Source organism: Xiphias gladius, chromosome 21 (assembly GCF_016859285.1).
Source record: "Xiphias gladius isolate SHS-SW01 ecotype Sanya breed wild chromosome 21, ASM1685928v1, whole genome shotgun sequence".
NCBI classification, from domain to species: Eukaryota; Metazoa; Chordata; class Actinopteri; order Istiophoriformes; family Xiphiidae; genus Xiphias; species Xiphias gladius.
Genome location: NC_053420.1, coordinates 9369985 through 9397636, shown reverse-complemented (window position 1 = coordinate 9397636; position 27652 = coordinate 9369985). Strand labels below are relative to the sequence as shown.

Here is a 27652-nt window from a genome sequence, read left to right as displayed (position 1 = left end):
GATGACAGGTAGACAGCTCTGTGGGAGTATTTCTCTTAAAACTCTAGTTTTCCAGAAAAATGCTCTCAGCAGCTGCCCTTTGTCTCGGTTTCAAGTTTACCTCCAAGCTCACAGAGCTCACATCGGAGATTTTAAATGTCAGCCGTGATGCGAAATTAGGCTCTGGGCCCAAAACGTCACAACTGGTATCGACTGTCCGCCTTGAGTAGAATGTGCCGTGCGCTCACGACACCGAAATGCCACTGCCAAATCAAAGAAAATGACAAGCCACGATGTTATCAGCCAGAGTCCGGCCGATGAATCACTGGCAATCTTATTTATCTTTATGTCTTTTTCCTCTTGTGTCATATCTACTGTAGAATGAAGAGCAGGAGGAAAGCACAAAGCAAGGCCAAAACACCAAATTACTGGCAGTAAAATGAAGCCATATGGGTTTTCTCTTCATTTTTCCATCTGGGCCAAAAAAATATGAAGCTTTTTCTCATGTCAAGACTGAAAGGGACAACAGGCTTAGTATTCAACAAACTTCATAAAACACACAGTGCATGTATGTGAGTGTTTAATAAATAACAATGTCAACAACAACATTTTAACAAAAAGTTTTGTTTACATCAGACCTGGGTCAAATTGTGTTTCCATGACTTGTGGGTTGCATTAGGCTTCTTAGAGTGAGTTGGGGTGTGCTGTAGGAAAAATGTAAGGGGTGGCAGAGAAATACTATAATTATCCTGATTGTGTTGTTGGGCTGTCGCTCTGTGACAAGCTTAGCTGTGGTTTTCTAGTGTAAGACGTGCTGTCTGGTCTGTTAAACCCCACGCTGTGGCCTCCGAGGCTGCCGTCTAAACTGCACCCGTCGCTCAGTCTGAACCCTGCGCCCCGCTGAATTCGCCTGAACGCCACCGGAGGTCGCCGAATCTGAGGCTTAAGTCAAAACCGCCGCAGGGGTCTCAAAATGCAGCCTAAGTGCAGATTTCTACAGCTCAAATCATTTTATCAGTTTCTCAGAGTTAAATTATTTTGGCTTGTATGACCTTATCACTTTATTTTTGACGGCAGGAAGAGGGTGACTGATGATGTGACAGATTGGAGCAATGTATAAACTAAATGTAGCAGCACATGTCCAGTGCCTGCAGACATGATCTCAGTTTGTCAGTAATTTAGGCAGCTGAAACATGTTAATTGTTTTAGTAGCTACGACAATATGATATACTGCGGTATTAATTCATGAAAAAATATATGCTCTGTTCATCTAAAGTGTAACTCGGCTATAAATGGTAAAACGCACACTGTACATTGGTGCGGTGGGATTTTTGAATTCTTCCCTCAGCAGTTCGTGATAATGGAAAATCTCTGGAGTTAAGAGTAGATCCTGCAGATTCTGCAGTACAGAAACAGAGGTGGGGACATACCTTCTGTAATGTGTTATGATTCTGAGGATGTTGTTGGTCATGATGAATAATTTGTTTGCTCAAGCGACGTGTATAATTTGGAATGGGGATAGTCTTATGTCATAATCTTCCCTTTGAGTGACTCTTTGCCCTGGACTCTGTGTTATTATTTCCTGTTTTAAATTTGAAATTACCTTTTTTTGTGTGTCTGCGGTTGTTGTACTTCCTGCCCTTGTGTGTTTCCTGCCTATTTGATTGCCTGCCGCGCCCTGCTGAGTGTCCCCTGTTCCCAATTACCCCTGCCTTTCTCGTGTGTTTAGTCTCTGTGCTCCCTTCACTCTCGGTCGGTTCGTCTTTTTAGTTTCCTGTGTAAGCTCCCGAGTTCCTAGTGGATCTACCTTTGCTCCTGTGGATCATCCCTCGTGGTCCCCGTGTCGTTAGTGCCTGCCGGTGTGCTTGACACCTGTCCATCCACCTGTCCAGCCTGATTTTTTGTATTAAAACACCTTCACCGCATCAGCCTGTCTTGTGTGTCTGCATTTGGGTCCTTTCTCCTGAGTTCCTGGCTTCTTTGGGAAATCGTAGCCTATTATTTGCACTTGCTTTAAACATTTGATAGGATGTTGCACCGCTTTTTTCTTTTTTTGATTTTTATTGTTCCTAGAGCAATCCTATGCGTAATTCTTAAAAGTTTGATGCTCTTTTTCACACAGCAGTCAGGTGCAATTTAGCCTGCACCTGCGTTTTAAACCTTTGTGTGCTGAGCCTGCTATAAACCAGAGCTGAAGTAGTCAGATGACACCGCAACAGTCCCTTAATACTTGGTGCTTCCAACAGGTCAAAACCTGGCTTCAAACCAACTGCGGATACGATTTGACCCAGGCCTGGTGTATATACATGCAGTCCTGATACTTTGACATATACCAATAATTTACTTTGTGCAGAGGGTGAGAAGTCTTTGGTGATAAGTTACGCAGAGAAAATTCACAACTGGCTGCAAATTAACTTGAGTATGCATGTGTATGTACCGCACTTGACTGAGTGTGTGAGCCTGCATGCGTGCGATGTGCGGGTCAAGTGTTCACTGCCGCCATGACTTGCGGCTGAGCACGCACACACAGGCCACGTTGATGCGTATGTGCCTCCACGCCACCAGGTTTTCAAACGAAGTCAGCGCTCGTACAAAAGTGTGTGAGTTGGTGCAGTAGGAGTTCCAGTTTCTCGCATCGATTCCCAAACAGCCTGTGCTGCCCGAGTGAGCGCTGTGACACGTTGTCTCGAAGAAGTACTGCTTCTTGTTGACATTGTTGATGTTCACATCCGGGAGCACCGTCACCTCGTTGCCTGAGATGTCTGTGGCCTTGGTCTTGTTGCCAACCCAGACGCTGATGCTCTCACACACCGAGTACACCCCACGGTGCTGAGGCTGCCCTGCTCGCCTGCGCGTCCTTCTGCCGGCACCCCGTGACGCTGCCGGCTCTGCATCGGGGGGCTGGGAGCTGAGGAGCACCCTGGGTGAGAGGTAGTGGCGCTTGGTGAAGAGCTTGGGGTCCACTGCGGGGATGGAGTTGCGGTTGCTGCCTGGGTCCCGCTGCTGTGCCGTCGTGGCGGCACACGATTCCCCTCCGATAGTGGCCACAGCCTGGGCACTGAAGAAGAGGAACAGGACCAGCACGGACGACCTCATGGGCACACAACCTAAGGGCGTAAACAGACACCAAAAAAACCTCTGTTCTTGTAGATATACAGTATATTCACATGGTGACAAGGCCTTGTACCGGTGTGTTGACAACTGCATTTCTCACACAGTGCTTTAAACCTGCAATGGCTGATTTTCTGGGCACTCTGGGGCAGTGGAAACAAGCTGTGAAACGAACACTGACATATTATGTGTCAGTGATTTGGCCAACTTGTTAGCAAACAGTTGCCTATTCACACATCTAGCAGATACAGTAGGTAGTAACATTAGAATTCATTTGGAGCCCAGTTTCGCATCAGTGAACGTAAGCCCAATATTTTCTCCATTTAGCTTGGTCCTCGGCCTCTACCAACTCCTGAGGGGAAATATCTGGCTGAGCCGGTGCCAAGTAAGTAGCGTAACGTTGGTATAGAGCATTTTGGCTGAAAACCGCTGCCCGCTGCAGCCAAAACAGCACATTGAGCTCTGTAGAGCTGCAGGGAACTGCAGTCAGTGATGATTCTCTGTGGGTTCATCACTTTGAGTGACCCCTTTCCCGCATACTGTAAGTAGTCATGTGATCCATCCTTAACAAAAAAAATATATTGAGTATAGCCACTTTAAAAAAAAGTATATATTCAGCTTCTTTTTTCGTGCTTCCCAAAAGTCAGACAAAATAAAGAATACAGTACTTTTTTATATATCTGGTGCAGTTTCAAGGAACAGAAACTGCACATCTAATCCTGTTATAGGCCAGATGGAGGATAACAGAGAGACAAATGGAGAGTGTCTGTACACTGGATTACAGCCCCAAATACTAGTGAAGCAAAAATAAATAAATAAATAATTGAATTACATTCCACTGAAGTTTTGGGAGCCTTAATTCAGTGTGTGGATAATACCAAATGTAGCAGCTCCTCTTTTTAAAGTAGGAAAACACACCTTCACCTAACACTGAAGGTTGATGGACTAATCTTAAGAGTTTTCTCAAGTACAGTACATTAAAAAAATAAATAAATCTGTGTGTGACATGTTTATATTTAAACGGGACTTTGACAAGACTTCTTTGGTCTTCAGCACTTCATTTGCAAACAGCAAATGGTTATTTTCAGGTTTAGGTTAGAGATGGTCAAAGGTCCGGAAATTCGGATCAAAAATTCTACGCTCAAGCATAAGAGCTAATTTAAAAATTAGTCTACAAATCCGAAAGAAGTAGGCAGGATACTGAAATGAAGCCCTGCTTGAGTGGCTCAACAGATTACAACTACTATCCCAAATTTATATTTTCTGAATGTAAACAGGAAGTGGTTGAAGGTTTCATATCCAATTTAATGGCTGATATGGATGGGAACCTTGCATTTTCATAATTTTCTTTTTTTTTTTTTTTTTTGGATAAATACACTTAACCTTTAACCTTGATTATCCTTCAAGTTTGGGAGAATTTTTCCTCTTGATTCCAAAGATATCCCTGATTTGATCTAAGCTCCGCAAAGCTCTCAGTTTAATATAATCTTCCAACTGTATTGACAGACATGAAAATGGAATCCATGAGTTTGTCTCCGGTTAAGCAGGAAAGAAATTGAACGGTTCCCTAGAAACAGAGCAGAAGTCCCTTCGTGGAATAGAAAAGAAGATCCTGTTTATAGTCATCCATGGAAATACAGTAGGTGTCACATCACCCACGGGAATATAACTGACATTGTTCTGACATCCCATCGGTTTGAAACCATTCTCTTTTCTTTACACTTTGACTCCACTCCACTCTGTCCTTACCGGTTTGCATAAATTGACAGCCTGTGCAGTGTATTAACTCAGTACAACAGGAATTGCAGGCGTGTTAACACCTGTGACAGCGATGCTAGGGGGATCTGTCAGGTAGGTTTATGATACTGTATGTTGTTTTTGCCTCGGGCGTGAGGGTGAGTGCTCCTGGATTCAAATTGTTGGCACAATAAATCAAAAGAAAAATATAGCCTGTACAGAAAGTAATTGATGTGAGCTATGATTACACCAATAAACGCTTTTGAGGTCTGTTCACACCTCACCACTGGGCTCTGTTTTCCTGTGTGTGGTGCAACATTTGGACATAAAAAAAAAAAAAAAGAACACTAGTGCATCAATTTTAGGATGATTAGTATAATTGCTGTAAACAGATCAGATCACTGCACTGGAGGCTTGCCTTTTCTTATTTTGACATTATGTGCCAATTAGTGGGATTGCTATGGGGCACACAGAAAGGTTGCTTTACAGCAGGAAGCAGGAGACATTCATCCAGTGGAAAAAAGAACTAAAACTTTTAAAGCCAAGTGTAAGAACGATTAAAAAAAAAAAGGGGGGGGGGGGATTAGAAAATGCGCAAAGTGCCTCTCCAGTGGCAACATCTCTTTTGCAAGAGGAACATTAAGAAGACATTAAGAAACACACACATGTGAGATGGATAAAAGGATAAAAATGATCTTGTCCATTGTCTCTGTTTCGTAGTTAATTCTATTTTAAAATGCTACCTGAAGCATTTTACTAATACTCTATAAGACATGCCTCATTACATATGAAAAGCTAACATGTCAACAGTCATTTTAGAAATCCACTAGAGATTTTGGTCAGCAAAAATGTCTTAGAATAGTGCCTTTTCCTGGCAGATGTTTTGTTATGTAATTTTAGAAAAACACAGTTTTAATGATGGGTGATTCTATTCAAGTGTATTAGTTCCAGGGTTTGGTAATAAACTGCTGGCTCGCTGGCATGGCCTACTGACACAGAACAATTATTAATGTTATTATTATGCCTATGAGTTTCCCGTGTTAAATCATCTGCGGTGAAAAATGTCTGTAGACAAGCGGGACAGGAAAAAGAGGAGTACTGGAGAAGTTTTGTGAGCATAGGTCACGGCCTGTTTTTAACAAGCTGCTTCAAGCGAAATTTTGGACTCGAGCGGACGACAAAAACAACAATTCTTCACTGTTACACCTGATCACGTGCTTACAAACAAAAGCTATCACCTTTCTTACAACTTTAAATTTCTTTAAAATTTAAGAGAACTCCAGAGGTCTGATCTGAGATTAGATCCCCAGACAACTGCAGTGCAGAAACAGAGGCGAGCACCTTCTGAGACACGTTTTGGAGAGATTGTGCAAAATATCGTTGGTCAAGATGAATAATACATACCTGACCAATTACAATAATACAGAATAGGGTGGTTTTAGACAAATTATTTGCGTTTAGTAGCATGTTACACCACTTTTCTCTTTTTTTTTATTGAATATGTTAGGGGAGCAAACAACATGAATAAAGCTCATTTTCCCGACATCTTCTTTTTCTGCTCCTGTCAATTTCTTCTTATTATATGATTTCTCTAATGTACCTCATCTACCAGCAGTGGAATTTCCTCCCTGCTCGAGTATGTTTTTTGTTTCAATTAGATGGTAAATCGGCAAATGGAGTCTTATCAACTACATTCTCCCATCCGCACACAAGCTCATACATCGCATTCGCACACGTGCACTCACGCATATTCAGTATTTTGCCCCAAGGACACTTCAACATGCGGCCAGGAGGAGCTGGGCATCGAACCGCTGACCTTCCTGTCAGGGGATGACCTGCTCTACCTTCTGAGCTGCCCAATCAATTTTACAACATATTCCCTATTATTTCATATCCTGTTTATCGCTCATTTTAATTGCTAGTTTTTTCAGAAAAACATGTAACTGTGTAAAATGTAAGGATTTGTTAAAGAGTAGACAATGAAGCGGATTTGAATTTCTATAGCATCAATACATAAGATTTTAGGCCTAAATATGATTTTTGTGAAATCATGTTAATATGGCATTTTGACATGTGCAAGTCTGTATTGAATAAAACTTAGTCTTATTTAGGATGTCATCACGTATTGAGCAACTTATTTGATGTTGTGTTTGTGACCCTACAGATGGTTTGACTGGTTGATCTATATGCTGCTGCACCAATGAATCAATAGTATATATACATTTTACTTTTTGTGCACTTCTTTCCTTTGGAGACTATCATCCATCCATCTTCATACCTTTTCAGTGTCTCCACGTGAACTGTAGCACCCCGGAGGCCCCTAGAGGGTGTGATTAGAGCTTGATGTGGTCTGGGCTCCTGCCATCAGGCCCGGCTGTGGCCCCCATCCAGCACACCTCTGCCCTCCTCTGTCTCCACTCTTCAGCGCTGTTGAGAGACAAGCGGAGTAAGTGTCTCAGCCGGCTCATAAAACCACTGTAAACACATTCTTTCTGAGACTGATACCGGAAGAAAAAGTTAATATGTTATTCCCGCTCACCAGATCCTCACAATAAAAAAGCAGACCTGCATAATGTATATTTCCTAATGTGGAAACATGCAGGGTGTGTATGTATGTTTAAAATGCAAAATCTGTGCATTATATGCATAAACTGTCTTTCTGTCATTTTAAATTACTTGAAAAAAATAAAATCAAAGATTTGTTAAAGCAAAAGAAACATGTAGGGTATTTTAATATTAACATTGTAAATTCTGTCAGCATTCCTCAACATATGCGTTTTGACAGGTTCTTGAGGGTTTAACAGTCCTGCGGCTTAAAAGACAGATATATATCAAGATATTTGAAGTTTAAAGATTGTTTAGGAGCCATTAAAAAACTAGATCATTTTGGAATTTGGTATTCTGTATATGAAGCCGCACAGAAACACCAGCGGAGTTAGAAAGATGTCAACACTACATAACAGTCTCTTTAATCAGGGTATTGCTGTTCATTGTCTCGCTCTGTTAAATTATTCCATCCGGTTTGATTTCCTGCATCTAAAGTATCATGATTCCTTTCTGTGCAGCGATGAAACGCAGCCCCCGTTCGGGCAAGATAATCCATCACAGTAAAGCAAAAGCCTTAATTTAGTTTTGGCATTTTGTCCTGTTCTTATGTCACTGTGCTCAAGTGTGCTTGAGTTAAGCGTTTTCATGTCGGCAGACTAGCTGTTACGTCACACCTTACTTAGTGTCAGCCACCTGAAACCCACAGAAATAAAGTCTCCAAAAGCTTGAAAAGTTCCAAAATAATCCCTGACAAAAATTTCAAATATCTTTACAAGTAGTTAATTTCAAGTATGGCAGAGGAAGTTAGAAACAGTCATCAGGACACGGCGCACTTACAGGAATGTACAGCAAAATTAAAGTGTCAGCTGTAGATAAACAGAGGTAAATGGGCTGTAAATTTAAATGACACCAGTGTACTCCTGTAAAGAATCTACACTGACACAGGAGCTGCTCTTGCTTTACAGCTGCTCAACAATGGTGGTCTCTGGCAGACAGGGGACTTAAACCTGTGACCTTTCACCTGCAGAATGGGCTGTTTGCTATATAAGCCACCCTGATTCTGTACCGTGTCTGAAAACAAGTGAAGCAACACTGACCGTTTTCCTGACACTAATACCCCCAACCACAGCATGTGTCTTTCATAAAGTCTAACTGTAACACATTCTCCTTCTTTTCTGCAGACCACTTAACAATTAACTGCTGGACCAACACAGAGGTTGAATAGTTACCTTTGCTGGTGGTATAAAATGCTTGTACTAGACAGAAAGTCTACTCAAGCTGTGCATTCCTGGCGTATTAAGTGTCTGACACTGGTGAAGTACGTTAAAGGAAGGAAAAGCGTCCATGCGTACACTACATGTACATGTATATGTAGGCAACTATTTGTATATACATACAATATATACGATTTATTTTAAGCATAAAAGTTCATTCTTGACCTTGGATCAACTGACCTATCAACAGTTTGATAACACGACAGCGACTCAAAGTTGACTCACTGGCTTTTTCTGGAGTCTTCAACCCTATCACACATTCCTTATCAGCGGACAAAGTAAGCTCATCTCAGTCATGGAGATGAACTTGTTGATATGTGACCTCAGTTAAACGTCTTCTCAGGGGGGGGAGTCCTGAAAGAGCAATGGATGGCCTCCTAAACAGCCGCTGAGCTCTCACGTCAACACGTCCATGACAACCGAGCACACTCCATGTGCCGATGAAAACCCCGTGATATGGCTGAGAGCTCTGGAAAGCAGTAGGTAACAGGCTCTACTCATTGCCTTTATAATAAGTCTTACGCGCCAGGAGCAAAAGTCCACTGTATTCACACATAGGGAAATAACTTACAAAATTTCTTGAATGAAATTCTTCGCTACAGCGTGGATGTGTTGGGCTCTAAAACACTGTGTACAGTATGTGTGTAGTGGACTGTCGCTGAGGATTTGATTAAAAAAAACGTAAGAAGAAAATTTGTGAGTGCTCACCCTACTGTATATGTGAATCGAGTGAACTTCGAGTTGGGATTGTTTTGTCAAACTATTATACGAAAGCGTAGAGTATAAGACTAGTAGAGTACAAAGGAGAAAAACATGTTGTTTAACTCAAATGATCTCGTGCATACTCTGTCAGAAAAGCAAAAAGCATCGAAAGGTTCAGTTACAGTTTGGCTAAATGTTAACGTGGACAGGAACGGACACGAAGCGTAACGCCAACATTCACGTTGGTTTCAGATTGCTCTGAGCCCACAGTATATACAGTGCCTGAGATTTTGGGTCAATCACAACCAAGAATGATGCCACGGTACATTCAAAGACGAGGTCAACTAGAGACATAAATAGTATCAGTTTGAATCTTTATGCGATCTTGATTGTGACTCTCCTCGATTAGTTTCATTAACACTGACAATCCAATAACTTTAGAACACTTGATCTACTCAAGCTAATGCCGGCAGCTGAGCCATTTTGAGATTTTTTATGCATCACCTGAGAATGTGTTGTAGATCAGCTGAATTACAGCAGCAGAAAAATACATTAGAAGCATACATGCTCATGTCATGTATATTGTCTTATTAAAGATCATTTCTGTGTGAAGAACACACTGGGAGCTTCGTGAATAATTGTGATCTCAGTTAAAAACCTAAAAATGCAAATGCCTTATTATTTTGACACTGTTCAAGAAGAACATTATCATTGAATATGCAGTATAATGAAAAACAGATCATGTCAATAGAAAACAAATGTCTCAGTTATTACAGGGATCTGATTTTGGCCCGTGACCCAAAGCTCTAACAGCTACTCAGTGGTTAAAGACATGCACTCAGCAGTCTCGTACTGTGGTGAGAGGAAAACGGCAACATTCATTCAAGCTACTAGGTGGGCTACAAATATGCACATAAGACTGCTGTACAACATTAGTGTGCACTGGGGCATCTCACATCGAGCTCTGAAGCAGATGGGCTGCAGCAGCACACGTCCACCTGATGAGTAAAGAGCGGAAATATGTTGCTTGGTCAAGATAATGGTGGCGGTGCCACTGTAAAGGAAATGGTATTTCTTGGCACACCTTGGGTCTCTCTGTGTATAATTATTAAATGCTTTCCGCTGGATAATGTGCCCTGTCATGGAACAGTCACTGTATCACATTAGATTTGATTTGACTTTCTGAAAAAGGCCTTAACACTTCCCAGAAATAACCCCAATAAAACGCAGTTGGAATGATGTTGAGCAGGATGTTTGCAGCACAATGTGCCAATGACAACACTGCAGAAAATGCTGTTGAATCAGCATGACCAAGATCCGTGTGGAGCATTTCCAAGGCTGTGTTAAACCTCTGCTTGGTAGAATTCAGGCTGTTCTGGGGTCGTGCTTTCCCCTTTTATCTGGGACAAAGTTGAGAAGTACAGTAAGAAGTGAAACATTCCATGTTGATTTCATCCCTTTATTTGAATGTAATTACATCACAACTTCCTCACTTTATTTGTGATTGCGTCTCCTTAAACCTTGGCAGTTAATATTTATGTATCGTGTGTATATTGTATCAATTATTTTAATTTTGTTTCAAGTCCTTGAAATGCTGAGAAAAAAAAAGTGGAAATTTGAACATCTTAAGTCAATGTACAAAAGTGTCTTAATGATTAAAAGAATAAAAGTGATTAATGGGAGAGGGAAGAAGAAAAAAAAAAAAAACGAAGTTCTGATACACAAAATTGTGTTCAGTTTTGGGATCTTTCTTTAATTTCTGCTGTTTTTTTGTATTAACTCTTGGATACTTTTACCTCACCGAGCCTTGAACAGTAATTTAAACCAAACCATCCAAGGAAGTTTAGAGGGCAAATGACTCTTTGGTGTAAATGATAAGAAACTCAGACATCTGAAACATGGCAAGGAGCCCCAAATGGTTTTTTGTAAGGGGTCACAAGCCAAAAAGCCTGGGAATTATTAGTTTACAACACTGCAAATTATAAGATTATCCTAAGTGTTTTAATTTAATTCTTAGAGTAACTAATGGGTTCACTAGAGCTTCTTGGTATATGTAGTAATAGAAAAAAATATTTCCCTCTGAAATGTAGTGGAGAAGAAGTACTAAGTAGCATAAAATGGCATACTAAAGTTAAATACAAGTACCTAAGTACAGTGCATGAGTAAATATACTCAGTTACTTTCCACCGTTGACAGTGTCCCTGTGTCAAAATAAAGTGAACAAACGTGAAAAGTTACAATTACAGATCAGTTTGCTTCCAGATTCCGAGTCGATGTCAGACGAGTTTAGCAACAATTGTGCGTTTTATGGCCCAGTTTTATCACAGCTGTGACTCGCACCTGGGACTAGCTTCATGTCCAGACCAACGGTCGCCGAGGCTCATGGGTATCGTAGTGTTTAGAGCCATTCGCCGTACCAAACTGACGGAAAACAGGATTTCTTCAAGACACAGTCGAAATAATTAAAAACTGATGGCACGTAACATAAACATGTCGTATTTTTTTTAGGTATCCAAAAAAACTCTGGTTTTTCTAAGTGGAGTAGCATTGAGGATATGATTCAAAGAAAACTTTGAAATCAGAGTTTACAGTGTTGCAGCGACTCCACACATTTTATATCTAACGCACCCTTTTCCAGTTGGGCGGGTAATTTAAACTCCCACCACCCTGCTCCGTGCGCACCGTTTTACTCTCAAACTAATTTACGAGAGCTTTTGCTTCAGCGGCCGTTGCTAGCGCAACCTTTCGTGAGCTAGCTAGCTAGCTAGCCAGCCCACCCGCCCAAACGCCATCATGGCGCTTTATGGAGTAATTCATCGCCGCATTTGTGGTCGGCCACACGCAGGCACTGCCGGCCTGCGAGGCAGAGTTTTGGGACCTCCTGACGCGCTAATTCCCATCGATGAGGTGCCGAGGATCACTGCTTCACTTCACCAAACTAAGTACGTGCTTATTTTTCTACTGTGCTTATCTGTGTGTGACTGTTTGTGTTGGTGTACTTGTCAGTTAGCTTGCTATAAGGCCTCCCCGGCTGTTCGGTGTTATGCTAATATGCCGCTGTCATTTACCTGTATGAGTATTAGCGTATTTATTCATTGTGTGTGTTAGTTTCTTTTTTTAGGCTGAGCTTAAATTTCTTTGGTATTTTAATGCTGTCATGCTGTTTATTTATACAGCATTGAGAGATACGAATTTGCGGCATTTCCTCTTCGGTTGTTACTTTTGTTCTGGGACATTTCCTGCTGTAAACCAGGTGTGCAGAGACGGTTGTATTGTATATTGCCTTTGGGGCTGTAAAAATAACCGCGTGTGACCCGGACAACACACAAGCATCTGATTACTTGGTAGGATAACCTTCACATTTTGTCAACACACTTTATATTCAGCTAGGCATAACTTCTCTTTATACTTCCCATCATATTTAACTTTATAACTTTATTAACTTTATTACCTTCATGCTGCTGCTGTACTCAGTTGTTGCATTTATTGTCAACCTGATGCTTAATTTATGCTGCTTATTCAACTTCAACTCTCTTGTGCCCATGGGAAACAATAAACATTTCATATTAAGAGACCGTCTGCTTCAAAACATGAGTTTTTGATGATGTTTAATATGTGTAAATTATGGTTCTGTCTCAGCCTGATGTTGCAAATTAGTTGACAGCATTTTTTTCCGCTTGTTAGTACAGGAAAAACAAAATTAATGACGGTTATGTTTCATTTAGGCGCCCCAGTAAGCCATACCATTGAGCCAGCATGCAAAATACCAGAGTCCTAGAGTTAGGGAACCTAAATGAAATGCAGAAACCATTGTTATTAGGAACATGTGCTTTCCCTGCTATGACATATCTGCCGCCTGTCTGCCTGGAAAATGGTATGTTGCTAAGCTTAGATTTTTCCATTCCTCTTTGATGAGGAATGGCCACATTTTGTAGTGGCTGCTGGCAGGCCCTCGTGCATTGTAAAAGATGCTCACTGGTTCCTCATGTCTGGGATGCCTAGCAGTGAATATGTTCTGTGGCATATTCCGTTCATATTCCATATTCCTATTTCCCCATTGTAGACTTCACATAATAGCTGCTGTCTGCTTTTGTATCTAATTAGGTTTTTGGGCTGAAGCTGACCACTGGTGCTGACCAATCAGTCTTGCCGTACCGAGCTAGAATCTAGTCACTAAGTTTCTACTCTACGCTGTCTTCACTCAGTAAAGCTGTTTTATTTGACATAGCTGACTAAGATGGGGGAAAAGCTTGTTCAGGCAGACAACTTGTGTTGCACTGGTAAGTGTACTTACTGCAACATACTGTATAGTATGTCATATGCACACTTTGCAGTAGAGCTAGATCAGTCGACTAGTCAACTGGCAGACAGTTAATCTGCCAGTTAATCAGTTAAGTCATTTTTCAAGCTAAAATATCAAACATTCTCCAGTTCAAGTATCTGAAATGTGGAGATTTTTCTTTTTTTTTTTTTTTTAATTAAAATTTTTTTTTTTTTATGCGTCCATTGTTGTGAGAACCGTGGCCAGAGGCATTATGTTTTCAGGTTGCCTGTCTGTCCGTCCCTCTCTCGTGAATGCGATATCTCAGGAACGCCTTGAGGGAATCTCTTCAAATTTGGCACAAACATTCACTCGGACTTAAGGATGAAGTGATTACATTTTGGTGGTCAAAGGTCAAGGTCACTATGAGCCCATAACGCAAGAATTCATACGCTAATTATGACAACATTTTACACAAATGTCTAATAGGATAAAATGATTATGTGAGGACATTTTATATCCAAAAAGTCAAAGGTCACCTTCACTGTGACATTGTAATGTTCTACAGTAACACTTTTCTGGCCAATATTCAACACCATAACTCAAGAACAGAAGAGGAGATTGCGTCCATATTTAACGTTTGGTCAGATACTGAATTGGTGACGGTAATCTTTGGTGCCCACCTTGAAACTCTGGTGATTATATAGATCTTCTGTGCTGCCGGGTTGAAGATGTGTGTGTAGCATCTACTTCTTAGAATTTGTAGCTTCTTTGCAGCAACATCCATTGTCTGCTGTCATGGCTACAACTTTGTGATCTATCAGAATCAGCTTTATTGGCCAAGCATGCGAACGCATACAAGGAGTTTCACTCTGTTTTTTGTTTCTCTCAATGAACTTGCACACAAATACAGTAGACGTACAGCAGAACATGAACAACAAAGCTTAACAAAGTCAAATCAATTTTATTTACGTGTATATATATCCCTATATATCAAAACAATAAATACATTTAGGACCTTTTTTCTGAAATTCCTTTAAAAATCTTCACTACATATATTATATGAGTTTGGATAGACATGGATGTAAACTGCAAATTGACTTTTTGGCGAGGGCATTGAACGGTGAGGCAGTAATTCTAGTTATGACATTAAACTGAATATTTTGGAGTTTTTGGACTGTTGATCATAAAGATTAATACATCTTGCACTCTGGGAAATTATAATAGGCATTTTCTGATATTTCAGACCAAATGATTATGATCACTTAATTAAGAAAATAACTGGAAGATTATCACTTTTTTTATTTTTAGGATGAATAATTTTAGTTACTAGTTACTTGGAGCCCTACTTTGAATCGTTATGGTGTATTTAAGTTGTCTGAGTTTCTTACTCTGCTATTGTATGCTGTATACTGTTTAGAGGTCATAACACTTTAAAACTGTTTATTTTAGTACTGGCCCCAAGAGACCGTTCAGTACTACTAACCCATATACTTGACTCGACTTGGCTGCTGCAGATACCAGCTCGTACAGACTTGTCACCCTTGACACTTCCTGTACATGCCAAACTACAGCCTGTACATCAAAGAATGCCGAAGAAGCTGTTTGGGAGCTTTGGGCCTCGCCAGAATCGTTCATGTACCAGAGTCACGGAGGACTCCATGCTTGTTAGCTGGTGGATATTACCCCTGATTCTTGCTGCCTGTGGTTTTTTGGAGAGACCTCTCCTGCAGTTTGGTTAAGTTACACAACTTTTGTTCCTGTTGGTGTTGATAATTGTTTTGTTTTTGTTTTTTTAGAGGTCAATACCTGGTTAATACCCAGGGGAAAAAAACAGTCAAACAACCCAACACTAGTTTGTTTGCAAACTGTGTTGTAACACTGCTGCTGTTGCTCAAATTCAACCTAACATCCACCCGTAGGCTCTGAGTCTAAGTTCCCCTGGGGAAAGGGAGGGTAGGTGTTGTCATTCCCCAATCTCTGTTGGACTGAGTTTGCTTTTGTAGACTTATAAAGTCGGAGCCTAGACGTCAAGCATACGGTGTATTTACAAAGTCAGTCTCTGTGATTTGACTGACTGAACTATGAATTATGTAGCATTTCTTATTTCTTATTGTTTGAACGTGCTATGGATTCAGATATACACTAAAGGCACACGAAACATTTCTTCCTTTGTTGGCATGAATAAACTAAATCAGCAAGCCAGTTAGTTATGTGGTCTGTTAGTCCTGAACGGAATGGCCACCCACAAGCACTGACCTACAACTCATTAGCTCTAATGGAGTCAGTTTAATGAATCCTGTCGGGGTTGACTGACACGCAGCCCGGTGTGGCACACAATCAGGTCTGCAGACCAGGAATAATCCACCTCCCTCTGAAGAAAAGGGCAGTGGCTTCATTCATATGGTAAAAGTCACACAGTCCCTCCAGTAACCTGATCCCCTGAGGAAGGGAGGTGCAGGTGACTTTATCTGAAAGCCTTCAGTGGGCTTTGAGTGACATACTGCTCATTACATTGCTGTGGTCATCCGTGCAAAACTGCTAACCAGGTTGAAGTGTAGCTTTGCGCTGAATTTAAGTCCTCAAACACAAAAGTAAAACCTGGGGATCTATCATATGAAGTTCATTAATATTCTATTATCTTTACCCTAATGATGATAGAAACTAGTAAGCCAATAAACTTTCTTTTCTTTCTTTTCCTTCCCCTCTTTCCTTTATCTCTGCCTTGCCATGAACAAAAATGTACTAAATTTTGCAATATGGGCCTCAATAACATACACTCAAATAATGAGACAGTTCTCCAGGTGGTGGTGCTATAGCAAATATTTAAACTTTAAAAGTTCATTGAGAATTAAACATTTCAATTCATTTTTGCTGTAGCTTCGATATAGCTTGCCAAAATTTTGCAAACGGCAATGGTCAGTAACCAAGTCCATTACTTTGATTCTATAAATTCTATAAATAATAATAAACATTTTTCAACTGCTGTTGTAATTCATACAAATTTCATGCACATCGTTATATTATTTATTTATTTTTGTCAAATTGTATCAAAATAGAAGACTGTAACTCAAAAAAAGTCTGTAAATGGTGCTACAAACATTTTTCTTCATATTTAAGGCAAAATTTATCTAATCTATGTGAAATAAATTTGACAGATGACATGTAATAGATGGCTTGTGAAAAATGCCGTCCATTTATCTTAAAAATTTGAATTTTACATCAATTTCATAAAAGAAACTATTTAGAAATAGATGTTTTTACACAGCAGTTTTAATATCAGTATTGTCAACAATACTATTACACTCTGCATTGACTAACTTATTTATTTCAATTGTTCCGCAATCCTGATGGAAACTTTACACCTTTCCAGAATGTGTTATCTGATGTTCAGACCAAGTCACTACTAGGAAACTATTTTACTGAGGGTGGGTTTATGGCAGTGATTGGAATTTTCAAATTTTATTTTGTGTTTTTGAAAAACCTTAATGTGAAGATAGTGTTTCAAATTTAATGTCCTAGCAATGGTTCTGAACAAATCCTAGAAATTCTCAATCATTTTCCTCCTGTGTGACTAAATTGCTAAACTGTCGTAATATTGCTGCTTGCCTTAATTAGACTTTAGTTACTGGCAAAGCATTTCAGCCTCTGCAGTTGTTACAGTACACATCTTAACTGATGGATGAGAATCCCCTCAATTAACCATGCTTGCAGATCTGCAGAGGTGTTTTCATAGATACACAGAGAGAAGCAGGAAGATGCAGCAAAGATAGCGCCTAAACATCTCTTAACTTGAATAGTGTTTTCTGTCAAAGGTAAATAAGGCTTAATTTTGTTGCTATGGCAATGGCAATGTACAGTATATTCCTTCCTGAGGCCTTTTAAAAAAAATTTTATGAGCCACATAAATTAGGTACACAGAAGAGGTACTGTTAAGAAGGGGGGGAAAAAAGCACTGAGAGTCATGGAAAAGAGATAGGCAGTGGCACAAGTTACAGATATCTTATGTGCAGCTTTATTCTGCTTTACTACAAAATAAAAGAAGGCTTAAAACACAACGAAGCCAGTTCCCGATTAATGAATTCACTTCTTGACTGTGGTGCAGCACAAAATGGTGAATGAGAGTTCAGCTCTTATCCTCTCATTGATACTCCCCTTGGGGAAATGATGTTCTCTCAGAATACAGATCTTGCAACTAGCCGACATCAGTGTATTCAAATAGGAGTCTGTTTGACAAAGGCCTGAACACACCCAAGCACCAACACACAGCACAGCAGCAACAGCAGCAGGTGATAGTTGGCAGTGGGCTAAAGACGGTAAGACACTATAATGAATTTGTGTGAATGATAAACTTCAGAGAGATCTGTCTGTCACTGAAATACGGATGATAGGGCTATAGTCTCTCGGTCGACTGGTTGATTGGTTGATTGATATGCGCTCATCGGACTGAATTCTCATTGGTTAGACAATCGCTGGTGTACCAAGATTTTCTTTGGTTGACTACAGCACTAATGGATCGTGGCGTTCAGTTAAATATTCAAGTGTGCTGTTTTGACCTGAAAATACTGGAAAACCTAAACTTAAGAAGAAAAAACAGCATTACCGGGTGGTGAACTCTACAACAGACTGCAGCTTTGGTTCAGGATGAGGTCAATAAATGTCAGTTAAGCTAATTTTTTGGAATTTTCCAGTAAACAAAATCTCCTTCTTCGAATTAAAATGAATTATACGCAGTTTGTGAACAATTTAAGAAATATCACATTTACACAAGAGGTTCAGACTAACTTGGAGTTTGGATTTTGCTAATGTTTATTTTCTTCACCCAAAATGTAAGAAGGACTGACTACAGAATGGAAACAGACACATTTTTAAAGGCGAGTTTTAACTATGGAGACAATCAGAAATCGCCACAATATGATGTACAGAGTAAAGAATAAAAAGAGCACAGAGTAAAAAGCATTGAACTTACTTCCCTCAAAAAGGTATTAAAAAGTTATTTTAGAAAGATCATGAATATATTTTTTTTGCTTGTCATAGACATCTATATTAGTCTTTATTTATGTGGTTGGGGGCTGTTGGGAGATGTAACACATCTGTAATCTACAAGTGAGGCTGGTGCGATGTGGATTGTGCATGCAAGAGGCGGTTAAGCCATTTCTGTGGAGCTTCAGTTGGCACCGTCAGACTTACTATGAGCACTGTTGCTGTTAATCACAGGTATTATTATGAAGGTATTATTTTTTAATTGGGTAATCCAGCCATCAATTTTTTGCCATTTATCTGGGTCCAGATCATGTTGTTATTAATTTATAATACAGAAATTATTGTTGTATACTGTAGAGCTAAGTACTGACAAAAATGTGATTATATGTGTCATGTACTTGTAAGCCCTAATTTTCCTTACTGGTTTTCCTTCATTCTTCAGTACGACAGTGAAAAATGTATTAAATTGCAATAATGTGGTATTAAAAAAGGTCTTTAAAAAGTCCTAAATTCGGTGAGCACTATAGAAACTCTACATGTAACATAATACATGTATTGGAATCAAATTACAACTTTTTAATGCAGTTATCTCACACGAGCTAACCGAGATGCTTACACGTGCTATCGGAAGGCTGGCTTCAACACAAATGTGAACACTGAACATTGCAGTGTTCAAGGACACACATACAACACATTTAAGGCTACATTTAAGGTTTGCAGCTTTGCATACCTGCCTCAGCTTGTCCACAAGTTGTAGGAAAGTAAAATGTCTTATTTTGTCTTTTGGCAACTAGTCAAAGGATATACGTTAAGGAGGATAATAGCACGCAATGGAAGCTCATAATTCCCCATTTTCTTTAACACTGCTGTCCTGTTGCATCTAGTTGAGGCAAATCTCTGTTTTATGTTATCAGACAAATATGTGGGAAACCGTTTCAAACACAATATGACCTTTAGTTAAGAAACCGGGCCTCTGCTGGCAGTCGGTTGTGATTTAAGGCAGATGTGTGAAAGTCTGCGTAGCGCTGGACCCGTAGACCACATCAGGTCCAAACGGAGACCGAACGGAGTCGAGCCAAAAAGAAGATCAGGGAGGGCCACTCAGTCAGAAAGGTTCAAAGAATGGTCTCTGACTTTTCATCCAAAACTTTTAGTGATGCAACAGATAGAAACTTCAGTGTTATCACAGAAAACAGACACTCTGATTGCAACATCTGGATGACAATAGCAGCCTATTGTTTATGTTTCCTGCGATACGGTGCACATTCTGCAGAAATGATAACGTATCTTTGTGATTTAGTATTTATAAGCTAAGCAGTTCCCACAAGAGAACTTAAAACATACTTCCTGTTGACCAATCAGATTATACAGCTGATCAAACATCTGTACTGTAGACAAATGCAGCATAAGCCGATTAACTTTATGTCAAGGATAAGTGGAAACAGATTCAGAAAGAATGTGTCATAAAGTGTGAAACATTTTTCTTTACATTGCACAAACCAAACAAAGTGAAATATAATCACTGACTAAGACAGAAACAACCACATGAGAATGGCAAATGGCAGATTTAACAAGGACAGTTTCATTACTCACTGATGGTTGTGTTTGGTCTCACTGCGCTGAGGAAACACAGCTGACCCCAGTCTCTATACACAGTGTAACTAAACACAACAGACTCAGCAGAGAAACAGGCTCTGCTCAAGTACTCCAAATTAGTTAAATAAACTCTTACAACAATGACCCAAGGGGGTCAGTGTATGTGGTGTTCTTTGTTTTCTTCACTCAACAGCACAGTGTAAGTTTAGTCTGTGCAGTTTGTTAAAACCGTGGCAGACCTCGGTTGCCTGAGATGAACTGTACAGTATATTATCATTAAGTCAAGTCTGCTTGTGAATTAACTTTGGCTGAGTTAAGAGCTGAACTTAAGAAACAGCCTCAGTGACCCATGACTGTATGACTGTAACTCCACTGATTATTTGTTTTCAGAATTAAAGCCAATTATTGGAGGACACTACAATGGCACATGCCAGATCAGATATGGCTTTCAAAGTTTGGAGAGAATAGCTGCTTTGATTTCTCCATTCACTTAGGGAAATTGTTTGGCCAGACATTGCTGGTGTTGTCTACTGTTTCGTCTTAATAATAACAATCAGGCAAATCTTTTAAAAATAGAGTGCCAGGCACATCTTTTACATTTCAGGAAAAAAAGTACAAGACACAGTCCGACAATTTTGCAATAAAATAAGAGGACTAATCTACTTTCCGTTTATTGCTGTTTTTGTCTGTCAGCAGTGTTATTAATGAGTGGCACATCAAACACTCTCAGATTGCATGTTGGCTTTAGCAGCTATGTTATTCCTAAAACATTGTCCAAAATATATTCTTTGTATTAGCCAACCATCCAGCAGTCCATGTTGTGTTTTATAAGATATTAAGTTGTGGTCAGTTTGTTTGTTTTTGACTTTTCTTCTGTATGTAACTCAAACATCTTAAATAATATTGTTTTCATTTTCACCAAATGAATACTAGGATTGGGGGGGGGGCAAAGTGGCTCATAGGGAGTATTTAGAGAGGAAAGTAAACATTTTCAGTACAAGTACCACACATTGGGTTTGGACGACAAAGTTCCGATACATTACCTAGCCAAAGCATTTGAAGTTTTTGTGCAGCAGCTCCAAATATGAGGCAGTGTGAAGGTGGTCTAGACTTTCACTAATGTTTTGCCACCTTGTGGAAAAGGGACTCCATTTCCTTTTCTGGCTTTTGTTTCTGCCTTTGCTTGACATTTTGTGGTAGGATTCTTTGAAATCTCGGTTCACTGACGCTGTGGTATACTGTATCTGCACCTCCTTTTTATGGCCAGTCAAACTGCTTCTCACATTGAATTCTGACCCCTTTGTGGCTTTGCAGCCATTGTTTTTGTCACTGCAGTTCTCTATATCCCTACATTATGATTACGCCTTCTCCAAATAAATTCACCCCTGCTTTTATAGAGGGTAAATAAAGTGACGCCAGAAGCACCAGTGTGTACGTAAAAATGCATACGTGGTGCTGTGTTTGATGTTTTCTTTTTCTGCAAATTTGACTGTTTGTATCCCGTCACTTTTCGTGGTCCTTAGGGCCTTTGCCTTATTTGTTTTTAGTGGCTCAAATCAAAAAGAAGATTCTTTTACAAAATTAGTCTATACTCTGTACATATTATGACTATGACCTATGAAATTACAAGCTTAGAAAGCAGAACTGCCAAACAGACTACAAATTTGGATATTGGACAAGCCTATTGATCTGTGTTCACAATTTGCCTTCATCACCATCTACAGATAGTGGAAAGCAAACATCATCAGTATCAAGTTTGGCTTGAAACACTTATTTAAATGCAAAAGTAACCATATACTTTAAAAGGTATATGGCATAGTATATGGCATTTTAGATTTTAAAAGCAAGTTTCCCCTCTCAACATGTTGTTAATATTATAATGACTGAGTCTGAAAGGACGGAAGTTACAGATGGATTGTCGGGTTACAGGGTTGAGTTGTGGTTGGCATGCTGGATGAGGCGAGTGAGTCACAGTTCACAGTCAGTGTGTGTGGCCTTATTGTAACTCGCACTCGCACAGATGATGAGGTACTCCTGCTTGCAGGAGCACTTCACTGGAGAGAGGCAATACAGCTCAGTCACAGGCATAGACCTATTCTATCTGTGATGCTTTTTCCCGCAGATATTCACTTTTACACTTTTTTAATTTATGCCATTTTCATGTGCTGCCTTATAGTTACACTTATAAATGTTGAGCTTGAACCAATCAACTGCATCGATGTCAAATGTGATATCAGAGAAAGGCGGTCCTCCTGTGTTACTAAGAGAGAGAACACTGTCTGCCGTCGCAAAGCAGTAGGTTTAACAGTAGCCTTTGTTTTTCTTTCCATGTTTTGTGAGTACCAGGCTCCTTGAACTGTGCCTGAGGCTGTAAGAGATGATGGGACATGTCTGCATGGAAGGATAGATGCTAATGCAATTATATAAGAAGGGTGGCTAATCAGGTTTAATGCCAGTGAGGGGAGGCATAATACAAGCTTCTGTAATTGTAGGCAATTACAGTCCTGCTTATTTTGGGGACAGAAGGAGAGGAAAATTATCAAAATATTCATCCCGTGTATAACAGCCTCTAAACATGGTAAGAGACATATAAGCAGTTTAGCAATAAGTCTAGCTAGTTTTATATTTAAGACTTTAACCTGCAGTTTTTACAATTTTTACCGTGATTGGCCAGAAGATCTTAGTGTAAAAACAGGCATTCTTCACATAACTACTTATCCTGCTGTACTCCTCATCTGCTCACTATAAATCTCTGTCAGGAAAATGTTTCAGTATTTGTTAGGTCCTGTGTAGCCCAGGGATTGCTGTCATTGGAAACTTATATAAAAAAAACTGTATGACTGTACATCCCTGAGATAGGAGCCTTGTTTTTTTCTGATTTGCTCCTTTTTTGCCTTTCTTTTATGACAATCTGAATCCCCTATTCTGTTGATTATAGTTCTGATGCACATGTTCTGTTATACACTGCCAGGAATCCAGCAAAGGAGGATTTTAACAAAATTCATGGAAACAAAAAAAGGAACCATTACAGGTCTTCAACACCAAAAGCTCAAGTATGAGATTGCACACAGCAAGGCCATTCTTTCCAGTGGAGAGAGCCATAGTGACCTGCGCTACCCTGAATTTCCACCAGGTTTAGCTGCCAAAATTTAAATTAACTGATATTTGAACTTTGAAATAAATTGATCTTTGACCCCCAAACACACTGTCTCCAACAATGTGCGCCATTGACAGGAGGAGGAAAAGTTGACTTTTGTGCATCTTTGTTTATATGTCTGTTTTTTTCTTTAGCCTTGTTTTCTAATATCTTATTTTGGACACTGAATGCCTGTTACTGTCTTGAGGGTTGGTGGACTGTGTAAGCATCAAGGACAAAGATGGAAGTAAGTCCAGGACTTTTTTTTTCTATACTATCTATCACAGAGTCTGATATGCTGTATTATTGTTGTAAATGTTGGAGTGTTGTAAATAATCCAAAACTTAAAATTATGTGTACGCACCACTAAATTTTTCATTCTAATATGTTTGGTATTAAACCGGCGTAAGAGTTAAAAAAAAAAAAAAAAAAAAAGAAAGCTAAAAACAATGTATAACAGATGTAAGATGTAGCTTTAAAAAAAAAAACACAGCGACATACTGAGAAAGAATGATAAACTGCTGTTAACTTTTAAAGACCCCTTTATTGAGGCTGGTGTTGATGACTATCTCATTAAAACAACATCAAATGTTAACTACCCCTTCATTAAAAGTTGTTCCAATTCTAGAGCTACTTTTTTTGTCAATGGTTCACTTTGAAACATTGGAAGGCAGGACTGGACGTCATTACATCTCCAACAAAGCACAGTAAAACAAAGCCTCCTCTCATCATTATTTTTAGCCAGCCTGGAAAAATGTATCAGTGAAGGTCCAATGTAGATGAATGTTTCTTTGTGTGAAGTCTGTTTTGAGGCACGCAGAAGCCTTTACACCCTGGTTCCACTCAGATGGACCATACAGCATCTGTAACCTGTCTAAAGAGTTTCAGCCTTGACTGCCAGACCATGTTCATCCACCTGTAGAACAGATTGTTCAGCGAAGAGGAATTACAGCTGGAAATGCTTCACTGATGTACATGGCTCTGCATACCAGAAGAGATGGAAAAAGATGGATAGAGAACAAGAAGAAAACTCAACTCCACATTTTTACTATCTTCTCCCGCCATACCTTTTTTTATAATGAGTCTAACACTGAATATGTCATATTTGGTTCACAAAAATGTTAAAATGTGAACAGTTCTGAAAAATATGTGGTCTTACTTTTAGTTAGTTTGCAGCCAAATAGAAAAGTCAATTTTGGGTTTGTGTAAAGTATTTCTACTGGGCACTTTTCTCTATTTAAATATTCCTCTCAAATCTAAATCTAACTTTGGCAACATGGACCAAACTATACTTGACAGTCAAAAATGTGTCAATATGTAAAATGTATACATTAATGAGAGGAAGATCTAGGAGAGCAAAGTTTGGGATAGTGCTGTAAGATTTAGTTGATTAATTAGGTGAATGATTTTTGATTGCGAAAAGACTTCAGCATCTTGTTTAGATTAATTTCTCTCAAGCCTCTGGTTTCAGTTTGTTAAATGTGGTGATGTGTTTTTATCTCTAATAAAATTGCAAATTAAATTCCTTTTGGGTTTTGAACTGCTGGTTGGACAAACAAACAGTTTGAAGACATGACCTTTGGATCTGGGAACTCGTAATGCACATTTTCACCTTTTTGACATTTTACAGACTAAACAATTGATCATTTAATTGAAAAGATAATTAAGAGATTAAGCGATAAAGAAAACAATCGTAAGTTGCAGTTCATATGACTCCACATAACTACTTGACAGAGTTTATGCCACAGCAGTCTCAAAACTCAAGATTCAGAAAGACAGGCCAGATGAGGACAAGCAGCGGGAAAACACCCTCTAAAGATCCTCCACCTTAATTAACACCTCAGTTAGGGAGGTTCAGACATACTGAATTACTCATACATATTTAAGTCATCAGTAACATATATCATATACAAGTCACACAAAAGCATACATTTATATATGCTTAGTGGCATGTAGTCAAAATAATACCTAGTATATTTTTGTTTTCGGATATCTCATTTTAGTTACAGCTATTGTGTTTCTCACCTATCATGTCTCTCACCTAGCTTCCTAAAAATTCAGTTTCATTGTATTTTATTTGAAGTTTATAGTGTCTGATCGGCATGAGCGACTTGATTTATGCTGCCCTCAAATGTGGTTGTGTTTACTATGTTCACAAGGAGAGTCCGTATGAATGACCCACTCTTGTACAATTTACGCTTTAGGTAGAAAAAATGATCAAAAACTTTAGTCTTTTACGAGTGAAGCCTATGGAGGGCAGTTAGCTTTGTCAGCATTTTTCTTCTTTTTTGGCTTAAATGCAGTTCACAAAAAGGATTGTGTCGTGTCCACTGTTTGTCATTTGCTGAGCCAGAGCGAGTTTAACCAGAGATGCCAAGCATACTGTGTGCTCAGCTTCCCACGCCAAAAAAACACAGCCGCAAGTTCCCTTGGAAGGGAGCACTGAATATAAACCGTTAGTTCAAAAGCCTCAAAAGACTATGACAAACTCCACCCTCATTGCGAAGAGTAAAACTGTCCTTTGAAATGAAGCTGTCATTGATGAAGGTGACCAAAAAACTTTGGACCAACCATAGATACCATAGAAAGACCTTGAGGAAATGTATGCCACAACCTGCTTTTGTTGTTTCCTGTCCTTTACAAATCAAAAGTACCTTAATTACCCGCTGAGACCAACATCCTAACTACAGCCCACCCCCCCCTCTGATTTCATCATTCGGACTTCACTCATCACTCTCATTCTCATCGTAAACTGACTACTGCCTCTATTGTTCTAGTGCAGAGAAGCCTCTCTATTGATAGTGCAGTTTATTTTTCATGCCATTTGATAACAACCATATGGTTGATGAATACATTAGTGGCTCTGTTCCCATATTTAAGTTTAGTATAAATGTAGACCCACTCTCTGTATGTAAACTCACTACATACTTGGAAACTAGTGAACACTGTACCCTAGCAAACATCTAGAAAAGGTTTGAGTGATTTTTCTCAATACAGAAAAGTGGTCAAACAAGAGAGTGAAAAATAAGTTGAAAATGCCATCAAATGTGTCAAAAATTAACCATAAGCATATTTAAAGGTCTATTTGAAAAAGTACCTGTTTATCAAAATAGAATACCAAGTCTTCTTTGGTATAATCACCTGCTATTATGTCAAGAATGCAATAATTTGTTTCAACTCTGGCACACATAATTTGAGAAAACTACCCTGCAGCAAGCTTCTTTTTTTCCAACCCAACATACCATACAAATACATAAACTCTACAGGAACATTCTGGGAAAAGTACATAGCCCAAAGAGATCATAGGGCTGATCGGTGCTATTGTAACCTGATGAGCCTAGGGCTAAGGTTCAGCAGTTTCTGAGGGGATGGAGGAGATGGTCAGGTCCCTGTGGGTCTGATCTTCAACCCTAAACCCTCACAAGCAGTCTAATACACAGCAATTTTATTAAAATGCTCTGTAGGCAACTATCGTAAAATAAAGAAACAGTAAATCTAAGTGCTGCATGTGAAAGTTTACCTTGTTAAACATTTTCTTCCTAAACTTGTTAAAGAGGACTTATTCTAATCATTATTCTTAAAAAAAACTACAAAAAAACTTTACTTTGTCTTTAAATTAATTTAATGTAATTCAAAATATGTTAATCTACTTTGTTGCTTTGCATTTTATACAGTAGTAAGTAAGTGTTGATCCATGCAGTGTATGTGAAGGTAAAATAGTTTTCTACCTCTGCGAAAGCTCTCTCTTCTCTCCGCTGACGTAAGACTCCTGAAGATTACTGAAATATGTTCCAGTTTGTGTCCAATTCCACAAGATGCCAGGGAGGGGAAGAACTAATTCTTTGTCAATTATCCCAAACAGTCCTTTCTGAGTCTTACACTTGTTTGAAAATTGTTCTGAAAATAAGTAAGAAAAGTCCCAGAGGCTGCAAGCTCCGTCTGACTGTGGAGTGCTACAGGTCCTAGTGCCTGCCGCTCTGCAAGCCACCAGCACGGGTTGATAATTCACTTGATTTATATGTGTAAATATGGTAGTTCACATTCAGAGAAACTTTCATGGCACAAATCAACACCACTGCTACTACTATTATTATAGTAACTATTGTAACTACTGTACTACTGTCTACTGAATAGAGTTCATTAGATTCAGTTTTGGTTTTTCTTTCTTTCTCAAACTCAAGCTCAATCCATTTCTGTTAACTCCTGTTCCTACTATATTAAGCCACAGTTGCAGTATGGCTCTACGGATTGCAGTGTCAGTTCGTTGGTCCACCACCTCGGTTCAGACTGAAATATCTCAACAACTATTTGGATGGATTACCATGA

The 27652-nt window shown here is 39.3% G+C and overlaps 1 protein-coding gene across 1 annotated transcript; it reads right to left on the bottom strand.

Moving 5' to 3' along the window:
* On the bottom strand, nt 1–27202 carry ngfb (nerve growth factor b (beta polypeptide)). The gene is made up of 3 exons (XM_040159748.1): nt 27055–27202; nt 7106–7254; nt 1–3086 (listed from the first exon to the last, which is right to left on the bottom strand). Exon 3 carries the CDS (start codon nt 3073–3075, stop codon nt 2470–2472), a length of 606 nt encoding a protein of 201 aa, XP_040015682.1. The 5' UTR covers nt 3076–3086; nt 7106–7254; nt 27055–27202; the 3' UTR covers nt 1–2469.
* Nucleotides 27203–27652: the final 450 nt, after the last annotated feature.